Source organism: Echinops telfairi, unplaced genomic scaffold (assembly GCF_000313985.2).
Source record: "Echinops telfairi isolate 266 unplaced genomic scaffold, ASM31398v2 ScPeMD7_7412;HRSCAF=8450, whole genome shotgun sequence".
Taxonomy (NCBI): Eukaryota; Metazoa; Chordata; class Mammalia; order Afrosoricida; family Tenrecidae; genus Echinops; species Echinops telfairi.
The window spans coordinates 2,390,648-2,409,906 of record NW_022111312.1 but is presented as its reverse complement, the minus strand read 5'-3'; the positions used below and the strand labels follow the sequence as shown (position 1 = coordinate 2,409,906).

The 19,259-nt window shown below is 54.3% G+C and overlaps 1 protein-coding gene across 1 annotated transcript in view; it reads right to left on the bottom strand.

Moving 5' to 3' along the window:
• ANKRD13A (ankyrin repeat domain 13A) overlaps positions 1-19,259 on the bottom strand; it is a 37,438-nt gene that overhangs the window by 8,849 nt on the left and 9,330 nt on the right. The window contains exons 2-9 of the mRNA XM_004709543.2: positions 12,222-12,354; positions 11,022-11,146; positions 8,644-8,689; positions 7,468-7,611; positions 6,689-6,878; positions 2,487-2,553; positions 1,247-1,328; positions 416-477 (exon numbers count right to left, since the gene is read on the bottom strand). Of these exons, the coding sequence (XP_004709600.1) occupies positions 416-477; positions 1,247-1,328; positions 2,487-2,553; positions 6,689-6,878; positions 7,468-7,611; positions 8,644-8,689; positions 11,022-11,146; positions 12,222-12,354 (849 nt within the window). The remainder of the gene's footprint in view (positions 1-415; positions 478-1,246; positions 1,329-2,486; positions 2,554-6,688; positions 6,879-7,467; positions 7,612-8,643; positions 8,690-11,021; positions 11,147-12,221; positions 12,355-19,259) is intronic.

Genomic DNA, 19,259 nt, shown 5'->3' with positions numbered 1-19,259 from the left:
TCTTAGGCCTCGTCCAGTCCCACAGCCAGATGTCCCCTGCCCCCGCTTTACAGGGTTTCTGAGGCTGTCAGTCATGAGAGGAGTAGACAGATTCATCTTTCTCTCGTGGGTGGCTGGCGGGCTTGAACCCCAAAGCACCACCTGGGCTCCTTGGCACAGAGGCATTCCCGTGTGCCACAGGGGGCGCCCCGAGTCTGCGTCAGCCCCTTGCAACCACCAGGGACCAGAGCCTTCGCACATGCCCGTGTGACAGAGAAGTCCCCACCCTCCTCCACCAGCTTCCGCTCTACAGACTCCTCTCCTTCTCTTCCAGGAGTCCAGCTTGGCCTGACTCTCCTGACCCTCCTCACGTCCATGCCACCAGCACGAGCCCCTCTCCATCCCGTGACCCCAAGGGCCCACCGCTTCAACTTACCCCCTGGGCGCCAAACTGGTGCTCCACAGTCCCCAGCAGAGATTCCAGCGGATTCCTGTCAGCTGGGGGTCGAGGGAGGGGAGTGTTAATTCCTCACAGTGGGCACACACAGGAAGATCCCCTCAGGATGCCTTAGGGTTCTAGATCCCCATCGTCGGTGTGAGGCAGTGCTGAAGGGAAGCCCCAAGCTAGCCAACAGGCTGAACATGGTCACCCTGATGATCAGACGCTCCCTGATCCTGCCAAGGACACTGGGTAGTGGGGGTTCTCAATGGGAGGGACAACGGCAAGCTGGACAGAGGGGAGTGTGGACTCAGGAGGGCGAAACGTCTGACCCCAAGCCCGCCCTGGTCACCACTCCCGTGTTTCTCTGGGCCTCGGTTTCCTCAGCTGTCAAATGGGAGCCGTGGTTGTCAGCAGTGGCACGGAGCGGGTGGTAGCTAGCTACCCACCACAGCATGCTGGCGTGGCCCATGGGCGGTCACCCGTCCCGTCTGCCCAGCCACTCCAGCTCACCCGGAGGACTCAGACCGCAGGCGACTCCACAAGGTCACTGGCAGCCACAGCTGCCAGCGCTGCAGCTCTGAGTCCCAAGCTCTGCTTACATCTTCACTCGCTGCGTTGGTGAACCTTTCCATCCCCCTCGACTTCTCCTGGCTAAGCCCACTAACTGTCGTCCACGCAACACCAGTGGCTTTAATGACAACTGAAGCCACCTTCGGAGGAGGAGGAGCGGACAAAGGGCACTTCGGTCCCAAGAAGGCGGGGTGAGGGCGGGTCGGGGCTGCCCGACCACGTCTGCCCTGGCGAGGTCCCAGCAGGGGAGGTTACCTTTGTATCTCGTCTTCTCTTCCTCGGTCAGGTGTTCGGTCCGTATCTTAGTGATGACACTGACATTGTTTACGGTGTAAACCTTAAGAGACGTGCGCGGAAGGAGACAGTGACACAGGGGACCTAGACCCAACAACGCTAGCATCAAGCACAGGGCAAAAAGGCTGAAGCGAGACAAGTAACGCTGTCACCCGCCAGGTCAGAAGGAGGCCGGGCACAGCCATTAAGGGCCTTCAGGGCGAACAGGCAAACTACGGACTGAGCGCAGAGCAGCAGCAATGAGGCTGGTCTGGGAGCGGTGCGGCTGGAGGAGGGCGGCAGGCTGCCTCTTTCTGCAGGCCCGCCTCTCCCCAAGGCCCTGCGCTGGGTGCTGCCTGCCTCAAGAGCCCGAGCCTGCTCCTGGGAGGGGCTCCTCTGATCCTGACCGGGGCAGGAAGGAACACAAGGTTTGCCCCAAGGACAAGACTGAGAGAACCCAGCAAATCACTACGTAAAAGGCATTCTCCATCTTGACACCCCACCCCCCATCATAAATAAGTCCCCTCTACTGCTAACTCGGTCAGTGGCGGGGGTGGGGTGGGGGTGTGCTCATGAAGGTGGTAGCAGAAGCTCTGGGTGCCTAAGTGGGTCCCTGTACGGCCTGTGCTCGGGGCGGGTGCTTCTAGTGTCTTGCTGAGCGAGTGCTCGCTTCCTGAGCAAGGGCCGCCGCCCCCACTGCACTGCACTGCACTGCAGGCCAAAGAGGCCAGGGCACAGAGCTTTCCAGCTGACGAACGCCCCGTGGCTCAAAGGGCCGTCATGGGGCATTGGCAGCGGCTCCCCGGATGTCCTGTCACACAGGCTATAAGCCGACCAACCGGGCACAGGTAGGGACAAAAGCTGCTGGAGGAGTTTGACTTTGTTTCTTGTTTTTGGACAAATGTGTTCAATCATATCCCTTCTTTCTCTCCTCTTTTTTTAAAGAATGAAATAAGTGACGAGCTTGCCATTCCTCCCAGGACAGCTGGACCCCTACCCCCATTGCTCTCCCACGTGTTGACGGGAGGAGAAGCCTCCCCGTCAGGGCACTCAGCACCTTTCTGAGAGTGAAAGGAGGCGGAGGTCGGAGGGCAGAGCCCTGTTGGACCCTCTCGCCCCAGAGCATCTTCCTGGCACAGGGCACGGACACAGCGGAGCCGGGTCCTCGTTTGCATAGCAGCTAAACAGCTATAGTAAATCTTATTTTAAGAGTTCCTTTTACCTTTGCTTCGTAACCATTAACAACTTCTGCTTTATCTGTCCTCCAGCCCCAGAATCCGGATTTAGTTCTGATAAAAAGTGAACACCACAAATTTCCACATGTATATTATGCGATTCAGAGCGATCCCTGCAGCCCTCAGCGTCTCATTTTGCTCTCTCTCCCACCACTGCCCCCCCTTAGCCCCCCAGGTGAAGTCAATGAAGGACACTTGGAAACTACGGTCCTCAGGTCCACAAAGGGTGCCATCAATGATCTGTGGAGGGGGCTGGGGGGGAGGGGGCTCAGGCACCCCTTGCCCACCCTTCCCCACGCAGTCTATTGACCCGGGAGCCTCCACTCATAGCCTCTTTACAAAGCTGCCCATGTAGGGGGCAGAGGTGGTCACAGGAAATAGACAGCCACCCAAAAGAGGGAGCAAAGACAAGAGTGGCCAGGGGCTGGCCACAGGGTGACAACTGGTCAGAGCAATGAGCTGGGTCACCTCAGCTGTGACCACAGGTGTCGGTGGCCGGAGGCTTCTCAGTCAAGGAGAGCGTCTTCACTACAGAGACTCCTCTGAAGAGAGCAGTGGGGGCAGAACTCATTCTGGGGCTTCAGTGCCCTCGTGCCCGGCACCTGCCGTTCGCTGTTTGGGTGCTCACTCCGTGGTGGAACTGCGGCTCATGGGAGCCAGCAGCGGCCAGCCGGCGATTTTAACTCACACCCTCCTGAGAAACGCTTCCAACAGCAGCCCAAGGCTCTGGCGGTTGGTTTTCTGCAAGGCAGCTTCCAGGAGCCCTGGCCAGCCCCTTTGTCTAGGACATCACATCCTCGCTCCCTGCTCACCAGGTCTGCGGCTTGGGCCCAGCTGCCGGACGCGCCAAGGCGGGGCGGCGTGGCTGAGCTGCAGAGAGCAGGCTGGGTTTCCATCCGCCCATCACATGATGCGAAGGTCATGTCCAGGCTAGAGTTATAACCCCTTTCGTGACCCAAGGATGGTCTGCTTTGGGTTTCGTGTGAATGCTGTGGTGTTTTCAGGAGTGAAAGGTATGCCAAATCAAGGGGCGTGTCTGAGAGTTTGTTCCAGAGCTGGGACTTTGGATATGCATTCTGTGGGACACGTCTCCCTCTGGGCTCTGCACCCTCTTCTACATCCCTTGACAAGAGCATGCCATTCAGGGCACCTGGTGCTGTGTTTGTGTGCAAAGAGAGCCCCTGTGAGGAACCCCAGCTCTCAGGAATGCACCAAACACCCCAAACTGCAAGCACCCTGCCAGCCAGATTCGTAGCCACCCTACAGGACAGGGTAGAACTGCCCCTGTGGGTTTATGAGAGCATAACTCTTCGACAGGAGTAGAAAGCCTCATCTGTCTGTAAAGGAGTGGCTGGTGGTTTTGAACTGCTGACCTTGCAGTTAGCAGCCCAAAGGGTGACCACTATGCCACCAGGGCTCCTAAAAAATTCTGTAAACATACAAGCAAAGTGCTGTCTCCCAGTAAAAAAGCCAAGAGACCAAAGTTTGGCAGAATCACCCCTGCAGGATGCATCTCCTGTCAACGGGCCTTAGGGGCACAAACCAGTTCCTTCCATCCCTAGCGAGCGTGAACTGGCCCTCTCCTGATGGCTGCAGGCAAGGTCCGAGGGAGCGGCAGACCCCGATGGCTCACGTGCCTAGTGTGGTGGCAGGTGCTGTTGGGAGTCCCGCTAGTTCCAGGCAGCCCCGTCCAGACTTCCTCCCGGGGTGTCACAACTGCCGACCTTTCATCAACAGCCAAGGACTTCTATGCAGTTCCAGGGCTCCCTAACAGGTGTCTACAATTCATGCAATATAATCCCCGGAGGGGGATGGAAGACCCCTGAAGGGACTGCTCCAGATGCCGGCTACCCCACCCCCACCATTTCAGGGGAAGCTTGGCACAGCACACCTGACTGGCGGGTCAAGCAGAGTCACCTGAGTCACCCACAAGGGCACTACTCCTTTTAGCAAGCTGATTGCACCCCAACGCCTCATCTTTCATGCATTCCCAAAGAACGCCACGCCGCCCGGCCCTGCGCCATCCTCACCACGGTTCTTATGTCTGGGCCCACGGTTACCGCCCGTGTCCATCGGCTGGTCCTCAGTGGCAGACAGAACACACTCTTCCAGGGGAGACCTCTCCCACAGCGCAGCCAGCTGATGCAGGCCCAACTCACGGCAGGAGGGGTGGGCTTGCAAGCATCAAGCCCCCAACCACAGATTCTTCCTCCCGTGAAATGGGGGAAGAACTACCATGAGGTGAGCGAGGGCTGCGCCATCCACACTCCACCGCATGAAGCTGACACCTCCGCCAGCAAGCCGGTGCACACTTGGTGCCAGCAACCCTCCGGCCACGGGGGCCCAGTCCTTGCTCCATGCACAGGCATGACCACGAGGGCCCTCTTTCAGAAATTCTTATCCCTCCCCACCGTCCATTCAAAACCTCGTGACCACAGAAATGCACATAAGACGACCTTTGTCTCCAGCACAAATGGAATATGCTATCATGTCCCACCCGTCGCAGCCAGGAAGCAGCCTGGGGCTGGCACACTCGTGAGACACTACCTTGGGTGACAGCCCATGACTTGAAACAAGGGTTGGTGGGTCACAGGGAACGCTGGCTTTTCTCCTGACGTCCGTCGTAGCGTCACGGACTTCGAGAACAACTCGAGACCCACTCACAGCAGCCCTGCGTTGGGTTTCCTTTGTGGGAGCAGCCGGCCTCCTCTTCCACTGAGCACCTGGTGCGCTTAAACCACCCAGCTCGAAGTGGGCAGCCCCGTGCTGCCCGACACCCCTTTTCTCTTTCGCCGAGGGAGTGGAAACGGCGAGATGAAGCTACCTTCCCAGTTATTTCGTAGCCCCTCCACAGGCACCCCGTTCTTCTTAGGTTCATCTCTACTGGGCAGCGAGAGCCGCTTCCCTTGACCTCCAGCTTGACAAAGCCTCCCAGGCCTGCCCTGTCTTTGTAGGCTTTCGCAGAAGCGTGGGGATGCCACGCACACCTCTCTAGGGATAGCCAGGGCCAAGCCCCTAAGCCTCGCTGTCCTCAGACAAGAGCAGCGGACCAACCAGAGCCTGGTGGGAGGAGACCAGTGACGCGGAGGGCGCCCCTGTGACTGGGGAGATGTCACCGCTCTGACCAAAGCAGCAGCCGCTCGGGGACACAGGGTGGCGCTTTGTTTGGGGTTCTCCCCACCAGCTACCGACACCCGAACTCGACAGCTCACTCTGAACTAGAAGAAAAAGGGTCTTTTAGCAAGTCTGAGGTTGGACCAGGCAGAAAACTCCTAGTCGTATTCACTATTTTCCACTGGAAAGACGGATGAGAAGAACATTTTTAAAAAGAAACGACACACGGGGCATTGAGCGAGGGAAGAGTGAAGCCCAGAGGCAGGACAGTGCTGCCCGGTCGAGTACAGGCGGGCCACTCTGGCCGGCAGAGAGCTGGATGTGACATCCTAGGCAAAAGAAACCCTCGGGCCACCAGCTTGTCAGAAATTAGCCGCTGACCGCTCCACCTTCAGGAGGAGGCCCTCGGACCCTCCGTCTGACTGGCCCAGGCAGTGGACTCTCATCACAGACCTGTTCAGAGAATTCTTCCGGCACCTTCTGGAATACAGACTGACACACCCACCCCAGAAGCTTGCCAAACTAAACTAGTAGCCCCCCGGGAGAGAAAATGTGTAGGAAGCTTCTTTTTTCTTTTTTAAGGAATACGAGGGGGGCCTCAAAACGTTTGTGGGAAAATGGAAGGAAAGTATCCGGGAATCCCACACACACCCAGAACCTCAGATGACACAACCGCATTCTACCGGGGCCAGCTCTCCCTCCGAGACAGCGCCGTGGCTGTGACTACAGGGCGCTGCATCCGGGAATCCCACACACACCCAGAACCTCAGATGGACACACCGCATTCCACCGGGGTCAGTTCTACCTCCGAGACAGCGCCGTGGCTGTGACTACAGGGCGCTGCGGGCCGGGCATCAAGCCGAGAGGGCTGTGGACGCTCACAAGGCCGTTTCTCAAAGCGACCGACATGCCACCCCAAACGCTCTCCCGTGCAGCTGGCCAGCTGCGGTTTCTATGTGGGAAGGGGACAGGTCAGCTGTGAGCCCCACTAGTGCCCGTTACGCAGATACCCACGACGTCCAGTCATCACAGACTTGCCACCAAACGGGGCGTGCCGGGATGAGTCGGCAAGTACCTCTCAAAAGCAATGTTCTTGGTGTCCAGGCTGGTGTTGATGACGGGGCTCGTGAGCCGCCGCTCCACCTCCCTCCCTCTGGGCTTCATCATGTCCAGGCTGAGGCGCTCCATCTCCTGCGAGAGGTCGAAGTGCTCGGTGGTGACCACTTTGTCATCGTGGTTGACCTCCATCAGCTCCGCCCAGTTGTCTGCAGTGGAGACAAGGCACGATGAGTGCAGACAGGGAAGACGCACACAGCCACAGCACCCGCACTGGCGAGCATCATCGTCTTCCGGGGGAGGCCCCCGGGCCGCGCTGTCCTGGGCCCTGCAGCGCTCAGGCAGGGGTGATTGGGCCCGCTTTCTCCAAGATGGGAAGCACCCCAGGTAGATGTAAAGGCCACTTGCATTCTCTCCTGGCAGCCCCTTCCACCTGTCTCTTGTAAACGTAGGTGATAGAGATGACGTATGTACAATACTGAGTGCGCAGGGCCGTCTCGCGCACAATTAGGAGGGCCACTGCCTGCTATGGAGAGACGTGGGGAAGATTCGGGACAGCCTTGTCCTCAAAGCTGGAGCAAGCGACACCAGCACATGTCCAAAGGGAACAGGGGTGGGGGTGGGGGGACATGGTATGTGCACAGGGCGGCCCAGCCACCAGAAGACACCGCCCTTAGAGGAATTCCAGCGACAAGGACAAAACCACGCCTCCCCAGGGCTGGAGAAGGCAAATGAGTCTGAGTATTTAGATGGTTAACAAAACGAAACTGAATGACGCCGAGAGCGGGGCGCACTCACCTTCTCCCTTAAATATGAAGCTCCTCCGCCCCCGGACCCAGCTCCTGTTCTCAAAGCCCAATAACGTGATATCCACGCGCAGCTTGGCGCCGCTTTTCCAGATGCGGCAGACATCATTCGGGCAGATTCTGGAAACCAAGGGCACTGGAGGAGAGAGCGGACAGCTGAGGACTCTGCGGGTGGGGTTGGGGGAATGGCCACCCCCCAAGACCACTAGGGGGTGGCACTCCCACACGCGTGACACCGAACATTGGGCCTTCTGCTCTGGAGCTCTTTCTAAAAGGGCAGAGCTGTGTTTTGCCCAGAGAAAACGCTTAAACCAGTGTCCCAAGAGGACTCTCAACGCTGTCCTGAAACCCACTTCCAGACCTCCCACTAGGGCTCCAGGGGACAGGCCCATCTGGCCCTGCTGAGGCCCGTATGCCACTGAGACCAGATGGCTAGGGCCCCAGCAGCTTGTCCTCTCCAGCAGTCGAGCTATCCAGTGTCTACTCTGTGCTGCTTGGCGGAACCTGGAATCAGAGTGCTCGTCTGCACTGGAAAAGAACCCACGAATTTCACAGGAGACTCGCCAGTTCTCATCTCTCATTGACTTTTTACTTCATGTCAAGGTTCCACTGTGAATCAGGCTTCTGGCCTGAAGGACAAGCCTGAGCACCTGGGAGCGCATGTTACCTGGCCTGCGGGACAGGGAAGTAAAATTGCTCCAAAACGACCCTGTCAGCCAACTTGCCTTATATGGACAATTTTAGAGAAAGGCCTTATTTCGTGAAAAGCATGCGACTTCACTAACCACCTCATTTTCTTTCTTAGGGCAGCAAGCTGAAAACAATCGAGGGGAACAACATTAAAAATAAAATCTACACCACGGTGCACTGCCTATTAAAATTTAAATAGCATTTACAGTGTTAAAAAAGCGACAGTATGGGCAGCTGTCCCCTCTGAGGGACAAAGGAGGAGCCAGATGTGTCTGCACGTTGTATGTGCAGATGCTCAGGGGTGAGTCTTGGGCACTTAGGGGGAAAGATGACAAAGAACATGGTAGATGCGCTGAAGGGGGGCATGGAGTGATTTCCCCAGCCCCCTCGACTTCTGACCAAGACAAGTTACTTTCATAAAGACAAAAACCAACCAACACACTTGGAAACGAGTCCACGCTGAGCCCCAGCCACTTACCCCAGCTAGTGAATTCCCATTTCATCTGCACGTAGAAATCAGGAGCCTGGAGGGCAGACCAAAGTTCAAAATAAGTTCCCCGTGGCATCATTCACTGAGCACACGTCAGCGAGGGTTAAAGGAGAAATCAAGCAGGAGAGCAGGAGACAAGAGTACGAAAAGCTCCGTTTAGGGGGCTGCTGGCGAGGAGTTCAGGAAGGAAAAGAATGTTTAGAAACTGATGGTGGTCGCAATTGCACAATGCTGCTCGATGGGACTGAGCTGTGGGGTGAGACACTGTCTTAGCGCCCAATAAACTGGATTGGGGAACCAAAAAACCTTATCTTTTATCTTCAGGCGGGGCTTTTGCCTTGACATAAAACATGTCGAGACAGATGGCCAAAGTTAACTGACAGCGACAGGACTGAAGGGGGTCCCACTGAAGCCTGTCTGGGGGCTCCCTCAGGCTCCAAACAGGAGAGAGCGAGGAGGGGGTGCCGAAGTACAACTATGACCTCTGCCCACCCCCGGAGCAGACCAGGCACCAGTCTCTTCCGGGCAGAAGAAGGGAAAGTCATCCCTCTGGCTGCGGGAAACTTGGCTGTACTGATGTACAGGCTTTGTGTTCTGGAAAGAGGCCGGAGGTTTCGCTTCCCCAGGAAGTGGCTCTGCCCTCTAGGCAAGACTGCCCCAGTCTTCAACTGCCACAGCACGGCTCCCACAGGGCCTGGCGCCACCCTGGCCGCCCTCTGAGAGTGGTTTTCTTAGCGACCATGGATTTTTTTTTTTTTTTGCTTTTGATGTGACATGCATGGCTTTCTTTTGATTATTATTATTTTTAATTAAATACTATTTTTATGGACATATCTTACTCATTCCAATGATCCCTTCCCTTCCCGTGCAGTTCTGTCGCTCCATCCCTCCGGGTGGGCTCGTGCAATCATCAATGCCATGAACTCTTAACGACCATGGATGCTTTTGGAAGGCTCTTGGCAGTGCTACTTTTAAAAAGCCAATGGTTCCCTTCTAACTGTCTTTCTGGTAACCTCGCCCTCCCCAGGGTGGGCCATGGTTTCGTTGGTTTTTAGCCAAAACATGGGGTCAAGGGTCTACCCCGGAGTAAAACCTGGCAGGAGGCCAGTGGTGGGCAAAAATGATCTCCAAGGAGTGGTCCGTCAGACCGGCTGGCATCGTTCACGAGGACAATGCCCCAAAGCAAAAACCTCAACCACGACCTCTAGTGCCCCACTGCAAAGGTCCTGTCTGAGCTGCCTATACTCCTTAGCAGGGGCACCAATCAGTGCAATCCATTGGTAATGCATCAACTCGGCGAGAAGAGAAAATTCCTGGCCCTGGATTTTTTTCCAAGGAAGACTGACGCTTCCTGAAGTGGTTTTCTACCAATGGGACAGAGATGCTTGTGGTTCTGGCAGTAGTAAGCAGATTAAGGAGCGCTAAACCCATGAGATCTTTGCGTCCTCACGAGCCCTTTTAAAAAACACCCCCCACAACTATTTCAGATGTCATGGGAGATTTCCTTGTAGTACCACGGGGCTTCACTATCTTAGGAAAGCTTTAAGCATCCGCACCCATCGGAATATTGTTTTGTTGTGTAAGTGCTCAAGTAATGAGTCCGAAATAACAGCAAAGGGTTTCCTTTTGTCTAGCGAGCCATAAGTTGCCTTCTTTCTCAAGAAACAGGTTCTAGGCAATTTATCAAACAGTTGGTGCAAACTTTGGGGAGCTCACTTCTGTGCTTACATTGAGAAGGAAGGGGCAGGAAAACGAAATTCCTGGGACCTGCTAGTTTCCCACTGCCCTGGGAAGACTGCCCATGGTTGACCGAGAAGATGGTTCTCTCGGGTCAGGGAAACAAGAAAGAGGTAAGACCTCCAGAATGGCCATCCTCATCCAAAACCCATCGATGAGCCTAGAAGTCCATCTTAAAAAGATAAGCTGCTGAGGGGCACGGAGCGAGCCCAGCCATCTCACCCCCACAAGCCAGAGGAGCGGCCCCAGTGCCCACACGGATGGCCGAAAGTAGCAGCCGGCAAAGATGCACACGAACCTCTGAGCCCCAGAAAACCCTGCACAGTGACTGAAGCTCGCGACCCCCTCTTCCCCAGATGGCCCATGCTCAGAGTGCTCCTTAAGAAAATCCAAGGCCGGGCGGATGCATCGTGTTCAATGTCCACTTAAGTTAAAAAGGGTGACCCCACTCACCGGGGCACAGAATGTACGAATACTCTCCTACATGCAACGGGTGGTCAAGGCAAGGAAGAATGCGAGTGGTTCCCTTTCCTAACGCACTTTGGGAAGTCACACAGGAAGTGCCAAGCCGCCCGTAGCTACTGCACCCGCTGCCACTGACATCGTGGCCCGGCCGGTTTCCCAGGTACCTCGAGGATCTTCTGGAGCAGCTCCGGAACCACTTCGAGGGCCATGGATGTGTTGTGGTAGTCCCTGTGCTGGAGAACTGTGAACACCATCTCCGGGTCACCGGTGCTCACGGCCTCGTGCAACACTGACGGACGAAGAGAAGAAACAGCACGTCAACGAGGAGCCTCGTGCTTTCTGACAAAGGACAAGGCCACTTTGAAAACTGCCCACAGAACTTGGACACCAACATTTTCCTTCAAAGAGGAAGAGAGGCAACAGTCAAGCGCTATCACTTTGACCGACCAGAACCTCACTCGCCACTTCCTAGCTGAGTGAGAAGGAAATGGAACGAGCACTGAGTCTCCCAATCAAAGTCCTTCCACGAGGGTTTTTCCATCTATTCAAACCCAGACCCCACTGATGTCAACCATCAGCCTGCGGTGGTTCCTGGGGGTGTTCTTGGTGTAGATCTTACGGCCTCGGCACATCAGGCTTTTCTTCCACAGGGCCACCCAACGCGTTCAGACCACCGACTGTAGGTGCCAGCCAGGGCCCTTTCTGACCTCGCCACCTGTTCTGGAACCTTGGCCACATGTCCAGAGCACTGCCTTTAACAAATGTGGTTGCAATGTAGACCTGGCAGTCTGCTGGGGCTTGTGCTTACCAACCCACGCACAATGGCACAAAACCCAAAGCCAAGGTTTTGCTAGACTAGGCGAGTTCTAGCCATAATTCCAGGTGTCCTGGTGATGTCATTGGACGACTAACTGCAAAATCAGAACTTTGGACATGCCGGTCGCTCCATTGGAGAAAGATGAGGCCGTCTGGTCCCAAAGAGATTGCCAGCCTCAGAATCCCTGGGGCCAGTACTGAGCTACCTTACAGGGTCACGAGGAGTTCGAATCAATTGGTGGCAATGGCTTTGGACTATATTTTTGATTGTGGATTCATTGGCGTTGCAGTCACATTCCCCACGGAAGACCAGCCTCTATTCCCACATACACTGGAAAGGGCTTACGCCAAGAGCTGCTTCCCAGGCTAGGAGTCACCTCCAACCAAGGGCTTTGGGCCCAAGATACCTCTCATTCCCCAGCCTCCTAGTTCCCAGAGAGGAAGACACTTACGATAAAGATGACTCCTCTGATGGAGCCGGCCCTTCCTGCCAAGAGAGCAGCTCAAAGGGAAGGCTAGACATTATTTTCCAGGTAAAGTACACTTGCCTGTCCATCCCTGGCTGTTTTCTTTGGTGACATCTGCTTTGTGTCGAAGCAGGACTCTAGCAGACTCTAGATGTCCCAGGGACACAGCGAGATGCAACAAGGTTCGACCTCTCGGGTCCCGAGCCTCCACGTTCTGTGAAAGGAAACGGGCACTTCGGTAGAAACGTGCTGGTGGACAGATGACGAGGATAAGTCAAAGGATCGCTACAGGGGCTCCGGCCCACACACGCTTGGGTTCGTCCCAGACGAAATGCGTGGAAACACATCTCTTCAATAAGTGGGCGGCTATAGACAGGTTCTCTCAGCCGTGCCCTTGCCCTGTGCTTGCTAGGGCACCTTACCAAAAAACAAAAGGTGCAGCCCTCCACCCCAGTCTTCTCCTCCCTGGGTCCTGCTCCCCCCGCTTTCTTCTTTCCCTTCCCCCTCCATCCCTTGTTGTCAAGCTTTCTTTCCCGTCTCCCTCACTACTCTCTTTCCCCGGTTCCCCTCTAGGGTTGGGATTTTCCTTGTATTGTTTCGCTTCCTGTGATTTTTATCTTTTGTGATTCTTTTCTCTTGCCATTGTTCACCCACATGCCCCTACTTATTCCCTTTCTTTATTCTTTTATCTGTGTGTGTGTGTCTGTCTGTCTGAGTGCCTACTTTTCTCCTCCCACCCAGCAGACAGCAAAACTGCCCACGTGACCCTGCTACATTGGTACTTCTACAGTGGGAGGGCCACCTGTTCCTCTGCCATCCTCTCAGGCAGGGAGGGCAGCCAACAGCAGCCAAACCCACGTACAGCTGCACATGGCGCCACCCACGTCGGGCGCAGAACTGTCCACGTGCTCCCACATGGCTCCCTCCTATCTACTAGGAGCCTGGTGGGGAACACCGATGGACAGCCATCAGGGAAAGGCACAATGTCGCTGAGACACCAGACCAGTTCAGTTCACACACACAGGAACAGTAGGCGATTCCTTGGGGGTGGGGGTGGGGTGGGGGCAGTGGCCTGCTTCCACTCTGCATGGATGCTCCGGCACGTCTCGCCTGCTCTTTCCTGGAGCTAGAGCCTGCATCGGGCCCATCACCCGATGTCTGATTCTTTGAGCTTGAGCCACTGAATGGCCTGCCATCTTGCCTGCCGGCTCGGATTCCATTGCCTCTGCAGCCAGCACTCATGCTGTCTGACCGAGGGGCTTGGAGCTTACAGTCTCTACAACCCTGTGTGCCATTTCACTGACGCAGCTCTCTCTGCAGATGTACGTCTGTGTCTATGTGGAATGTGGACGCACTCAGTCAGGGAGTTCATGAAGTTCATGGAAAAATGGAATTAGGAGATCATGGAACTCTTCCCCCAAAACCTTGAAGCTGCCCCCCATAAAAACATCATTGTTTTTTCTTTTCTCTAAAGAATTGGATTACAGTGAATTATGGTTCTTCTAGTCAAATGATTGGGTGGGAGCAAGCAATCAGGGTGTACAAGACTCTAACTCAATGGTTCTCAACCTTCCTAACGCCGTGACCCTTTCATACAGTTCCTCAGGTCGTGGTGATCCCCCAACCATAACATTATTTTTGTTGCTACTTCATCATTGTCATTTTGTTACTGTTATAATTCGGGCAACCCTTGTGAAAGGGTCGTTCGACCCCTAGGTTGAGAACCACTGCTCTAACTGGTCAGGTCGAGTCGTGAGTGTTTCTATCTCACTAGGTATAAAATGGGAGAATGCTAAGAGTCTACTCCTGTAAAGATTTCTAGTCTCGGAACCCCACAGGGGCACTTATGGCCTGCCCTATAAGGTGGCTATGACTCAGAGTCTAGTCGATGGCAGTAAGTCCTGAGGCATAAAAAGAGCCTTCTTGGAAACAGGAACAGAGGATCTCGGTACATGGAGAAAGAGGCACAAGCGGAGGGCGTCCTTCAGAGACCAAGGGCCCGAGCTGAAGCTCATCACCCAGGAGACGGAGGCGGAAGACTGCCAGCAGCAGCAGCAGAACCACATGCCCGACAGGGAGCTTCAGGCTTCCTGGCCCCTGGAGCGAGGCTTCCAACCCAGGAGCGAGAGCAAAGCACACCTTGGACCGAGGCTTCTGCGGGAGTGGTGTGTCTTCTGGGCAGTTATCAGCAGTGCTACAGGTTTTTGTCATACCTGCTGAGTGGGACAGCGGCCAAGGGGCTGTGTGGGTTGGGTGGCTGATGACCAGAGAGCCATGCTTTGGGGCACAAAGGAGAAAAGGCATTCCTGACTGGAAGAACTGTATCCTGCATAGTTCTGATCCGGAGGTGTAAATGAACTCCATCATCGTGAGTTCCGTGTGGCCCCTGGAACAGACTAGCATGCCCAGCAGAGGAGCGAGGGGCAGGCCGGGGTCAGAGATGGCTAAGGAGGTTGGGTGGTGGAGACACATGTGACCTCTGCCCCACAGAAATCAGCCTTGAGCTGACTGCCGATGGTGATTAGCCTCCTTCCCCTTGTGAGGTCAGAGAAGGTCAGGCACGACCCCACCCCAGTCTCACAGAACCGACTTGAGGCATGAGATGACTGGATCCACCCCCCCACATTCAGAGATCTGGGTTCACACTGAGCCCAGCCAAGTAGTTAGCAATGAAGGCGAGGTTTGCCCATAGTGCCCCTTGTCCAGCGCAGGGAGATACAAAAACAGATATCAAAGAGAAAATAAGATGAACACATCAATTACAGCAAATCAGTTTTTTTTTTTTTAAAAAAAGGCACACTTGCATGTGGGCTATAAATAAAGTTTCTGGTTATCAAGTTCCTTTTTCTACGAAGATAACTACCTAATGTGTAATCGTGAGCTACAGGCCTCAGATCGGATCACTAACATGCAGACTAAGCTCTCATTTCCATCTGAGCAAGGTTCTGAGGGTTCATGACATGCCTTTACCACCCAATAATGCACAGCCTGGGGGGTTCCCAACCACCAAACACTGATCAGCACGCAAGCGTTGAATGGGAAGTGTGGGACTTTACCCAAAACTGAAAGTACAGAAGAAAATTTAGGTCAGAGTAGAAATACATTTTCTAGCCAGATTCCCACCAAAGCACCCCTTCTCATGAAGGTGAATTGAGTCCCAGGTTCCCTGCAGCAATGCCTAAATCTCCCAGCATCTGAAGTCCTACGGACAGTGGGCATGACCTGCCAAACAGACTCTGTCTCTCTTATCAGGCAAGAGTAGACACACACTGTTGGCTTTTCTCTCTCCTTCCTCATCTGCTCAAGCTTGCCAGGGCCAACAGCAATCACTCTGGCTGTTGAGTTGGTTCTGAAGAGCTGGTTTAATTAGCTGAGTTTTGTGTTCAATGAATTATAGCTCAGTAAAGATGCAAAATAAGTCATGTGCAGGTTGGCGATGCAGTAAGTTACCTACACCCTACACGGCACCTCTAACCACAGCCTTTGTTGCTCGCGCCTGATGGGTGTGGGGAAAAAGGCCCAGGAAGATGCTGATTGGATTAAATCACTCAGCTGTTGAGTGCGGGGCCATCGGGCTGGGTGTACAATGAGCCCTCTCAGAAGCAGGAAGTGGAGATCTCACTACCAGCTAGAGAGAAGACCAGCAGGGGAGTGTGTCCTTTGGACCTCAGAGATACCTGCACATTGAATGTTCTTGACCCACAAGACAGTTTAGATGGCAGAGGAGCAGCAACAGCGAAACCAGAAGCCGGAACAGGAGACAGGGCAATGGACCTGCCAGCCCACAGAGCAAGTGAAACGGAGTGCTGCTCCCCTTTCAGACTAGCTCTGGGCCCTTTGGACTTCTTTTCCAAAGTATCGCCCCCTTCAATAAACCATTCTTTATGTTCAAACCTTAACAACAAAACATTTGTGGGAACAGGGTGCTTCTGGGTGCTCAGTAAAGGGAGTTGGATTTGCCAGTGCATAGAGTTGGAGCTGACTGCCTGGTGGAGTGGCATGCCCTCTGGGCATTTATTGGCAGCCCTACACGAGCTTTGTGACATTACCTGAGTGGGACGGGAGGGCAGACCAATCTGCTGAGGGCTAGAGAGGCCTCCCCCAGGCACAGCAGAGAAGAAACCAGGACTGAACTGTCACCTGAGCATTTCTCACCTGCACTGCAAGCTGTTAGCTTCTGTAATAAGCCCCGTAGTCCTAAGTATTGCCTGTGATTCCGCGTGGTCATTACAATGAACCACGGAACCCTATCATAGAAGTTGAGTGCCATGGGGAGGCACGGCTGGAGAACTGGTAGGGAAGGATGGAGGATGGAGGCATGTCTGACCTCTGCTTTGTGGAAAGCGGCCACGAGAGGAGGAAGAAGTCAGATGTAGCCCTTCTGCCATTTCCACAATATTTCTATGTGCTATAGAAAATGAATCTGTGATCTAGACGAGGGCCTTCAACGCATTTGTGGAATCATAGAACTGGAAGATGGCATTTTCCCATGGGCTTTTTGACCCCGGCAAGGGGGTTCCATTTTCTCCAGCTTCAGTTTGCTCGGGCATAAAACAGGAGCAATACAACCCGCCTGCCTTAAAGAGTGCTTTGACGAAGTACAGTGAACCAGGAGTCAAGCCCAGAGCACAGGGCCTGCCACATGGTAAGTGTGGCAGCGGAGAACAGTCAGCTCTTCTTATAAGACACGCGCAGGACAAGGTTGGATTTGCTCAAAGTTCACTGTGGTTGATAGGCTTCAGGGTCTTCAATGAATGGCATTAGGTCAGGGAGCACAAGTCTTTGGAGCCAGACTGGAATTCACTTTCAGAACCGAAGGTGCACGTCTCTTCGGCCATGGGTGGTTTCACTACAATAGTGTTCCAAAAGAAGAAAAGGGCTGTTTTTGCAAATCTCCTTCCCGTCCGGGATGTAACGTCCATCCACGCGTCTTGCTCGGTGCCCTCTTTACCATTCTGCCCACAGGAGGCAGCACAAGGATGAGCTAAAAAATGCAGCCCGAAGAGGCCAACAACTGGAGCCCCACTTCCAGCTTTTTCAGTGAAGCCCGGGGGCTGTAGTGGGGGTGCATTGGGCTGTTTGTTAACCACCAAGTCCAAGGTTCAAACCCAAACTGCTGGAGAAGGGAGCACAGATGAGGCTTTCTGCTCGAAGGGGTCAGGAGAAGTCATTCACTCGCTGAGTCAAAGAATCAGCTGAGTTTGAGTTTTGAGTGCCTCAGGGTCCACATCTGCCACGCAAGACCCAGGGACACCAGCACCTGCCACATCTCACTGTGGGGCGGAGACTGCATGGGCATGCCACGTGCTCAGAATGGTCCCCGCATACAGGAAGCACTTCATCTGCCACCTCTTAGGGAAAGCCGCCTCAAAATACACACAGCACGCGCGTGTGCACCCTCCACTCTGTCTGCCTGGCCCTTGGCAGCTGTGGCCACAGATGGCTCACACAGCAGGTGGGAAGAGAGATGCATTAGCCTGGCTCCCTAAAGGGCGACAGAGGGAGAGCACTCTGAGAAGGGTCCAGTGTCCTCTTGGTTACCCGGCCCCACACGCAGCCAGCCTGCAGCCAGTGAGCGAGCACTGACTGGAATGTGTGCCCTGTGGTCACACCTGGTGGACCGCAGGCCAGGGTGGTTCTACGTCCGGTCCCAGGGGTTCCCCCTAGCCCATCTACGGTACACTTAATCTGCCACTGGCGATTAGCGGAAGGCTCTGGCTACGTGACGTCACCAGACAACAAACAGCTTCACCCTCAGCAGCAACCAACCTGAAGGCCCCGCTGAGCATTAAGGATGGTGGAGCTGATGGGCAGAGAGGCACTTCATTAAATGTCTCTGCTCAGTCAGTCTCATCACCGGCCAACTTCTAAGAGTGCTGGCTATTAGCCAGGCTGGGGCTGGCCCGCCCACTGGCTTCTCCTCTGCATCTGGACAGCCTGGATTCTTTGTGTGCTGCTGTTTCTGAAACTTCGAGCTGCCAGTGGGCCAGCTTCGGGAGCGCTAGCCCAGTGATGGAAGAAATGCAGGTGGGGGAGGCAGAAAGAGACTGGCAGGCGATCGCAAAGGGCAACACATGTTTTATTGCTGGCGTGATAGAAACAGTCTGGTTTTCTTATAGAAAACTAGCACATAAAGGAGCCGGTTCACCGGCTAATAAAATGATGCCACTGACCGCAGCAGTGACTGCTAGAAGCTACTGCTCTTGTGTGTGGTGGGCCTGCGCGCTAAGGGGGCTAGCTAAATACCAAAGGGGTAAAACTATTTGCTGCTATATATATTAAAATTATCGAGTATCAACTTCTTGGCCCAGGAGCGGGCCCAATGGAGTAGGAAAGGCAGAGCCCCTTATTTAAAAAATTAGAATTTCAAGACGGCAACAGCACAGCATTTAACCAAGTGTGAGACCCTTCTGATGACAGGGCGCTGCTGGATAGGTCACGTGCCCGCGACATCACCCTGTCTGAGCCCTTCCAATGACCAAGTGCAGGGTCAGCACTGGATGATTGGGCCATGGAGGGCCATGCAATTCCACTTGCATTATTTAGGATGGCTGGGAAATGGTCTACAGTGACAAGCAGTAACTAAGATGTAGTATTGTTAAGATGCAGTGTTTAGTATAGTCAGTGAACTATTTGATAGGGCTCTTCTAACCAGTCTTTGGTTTATTAAAAATACTTTTATTGGGAGCTCTTACATCTCCCATCACAATCCATACATTCATCATTGTGTCAAGCACACTTGTACATATGCTGCCATCATCCTTTTCAAAGCATTTTCTTTCTACTTGAGCCCTTGATCTCAGCTACTCATTCCCCCCCCTGCCCTCCCTCACTCATGAACCCTTGATAAGTTAAAAATTATGATTTTCATCTCTTACATCATCCTGTCACCCTTCACGCACTTTGCCAGAGTGGCCATCAAACGACTTTTTCCCCCCCATGGGTCTGGGTGAGAGGAGGTGGGGTGGGAAATGCTGACACGACTATGTGATTCAGTTGTGACCAGTTAGTCACGGGGTTCATTGGGATTGTAAAAACTTGGACCTTTAACGTGGGATTGGTAATTTGGTCATCCAGCAAAGGAGCCATCTCAGGAGCAAGAGGAGGGAGGCTGGGGGG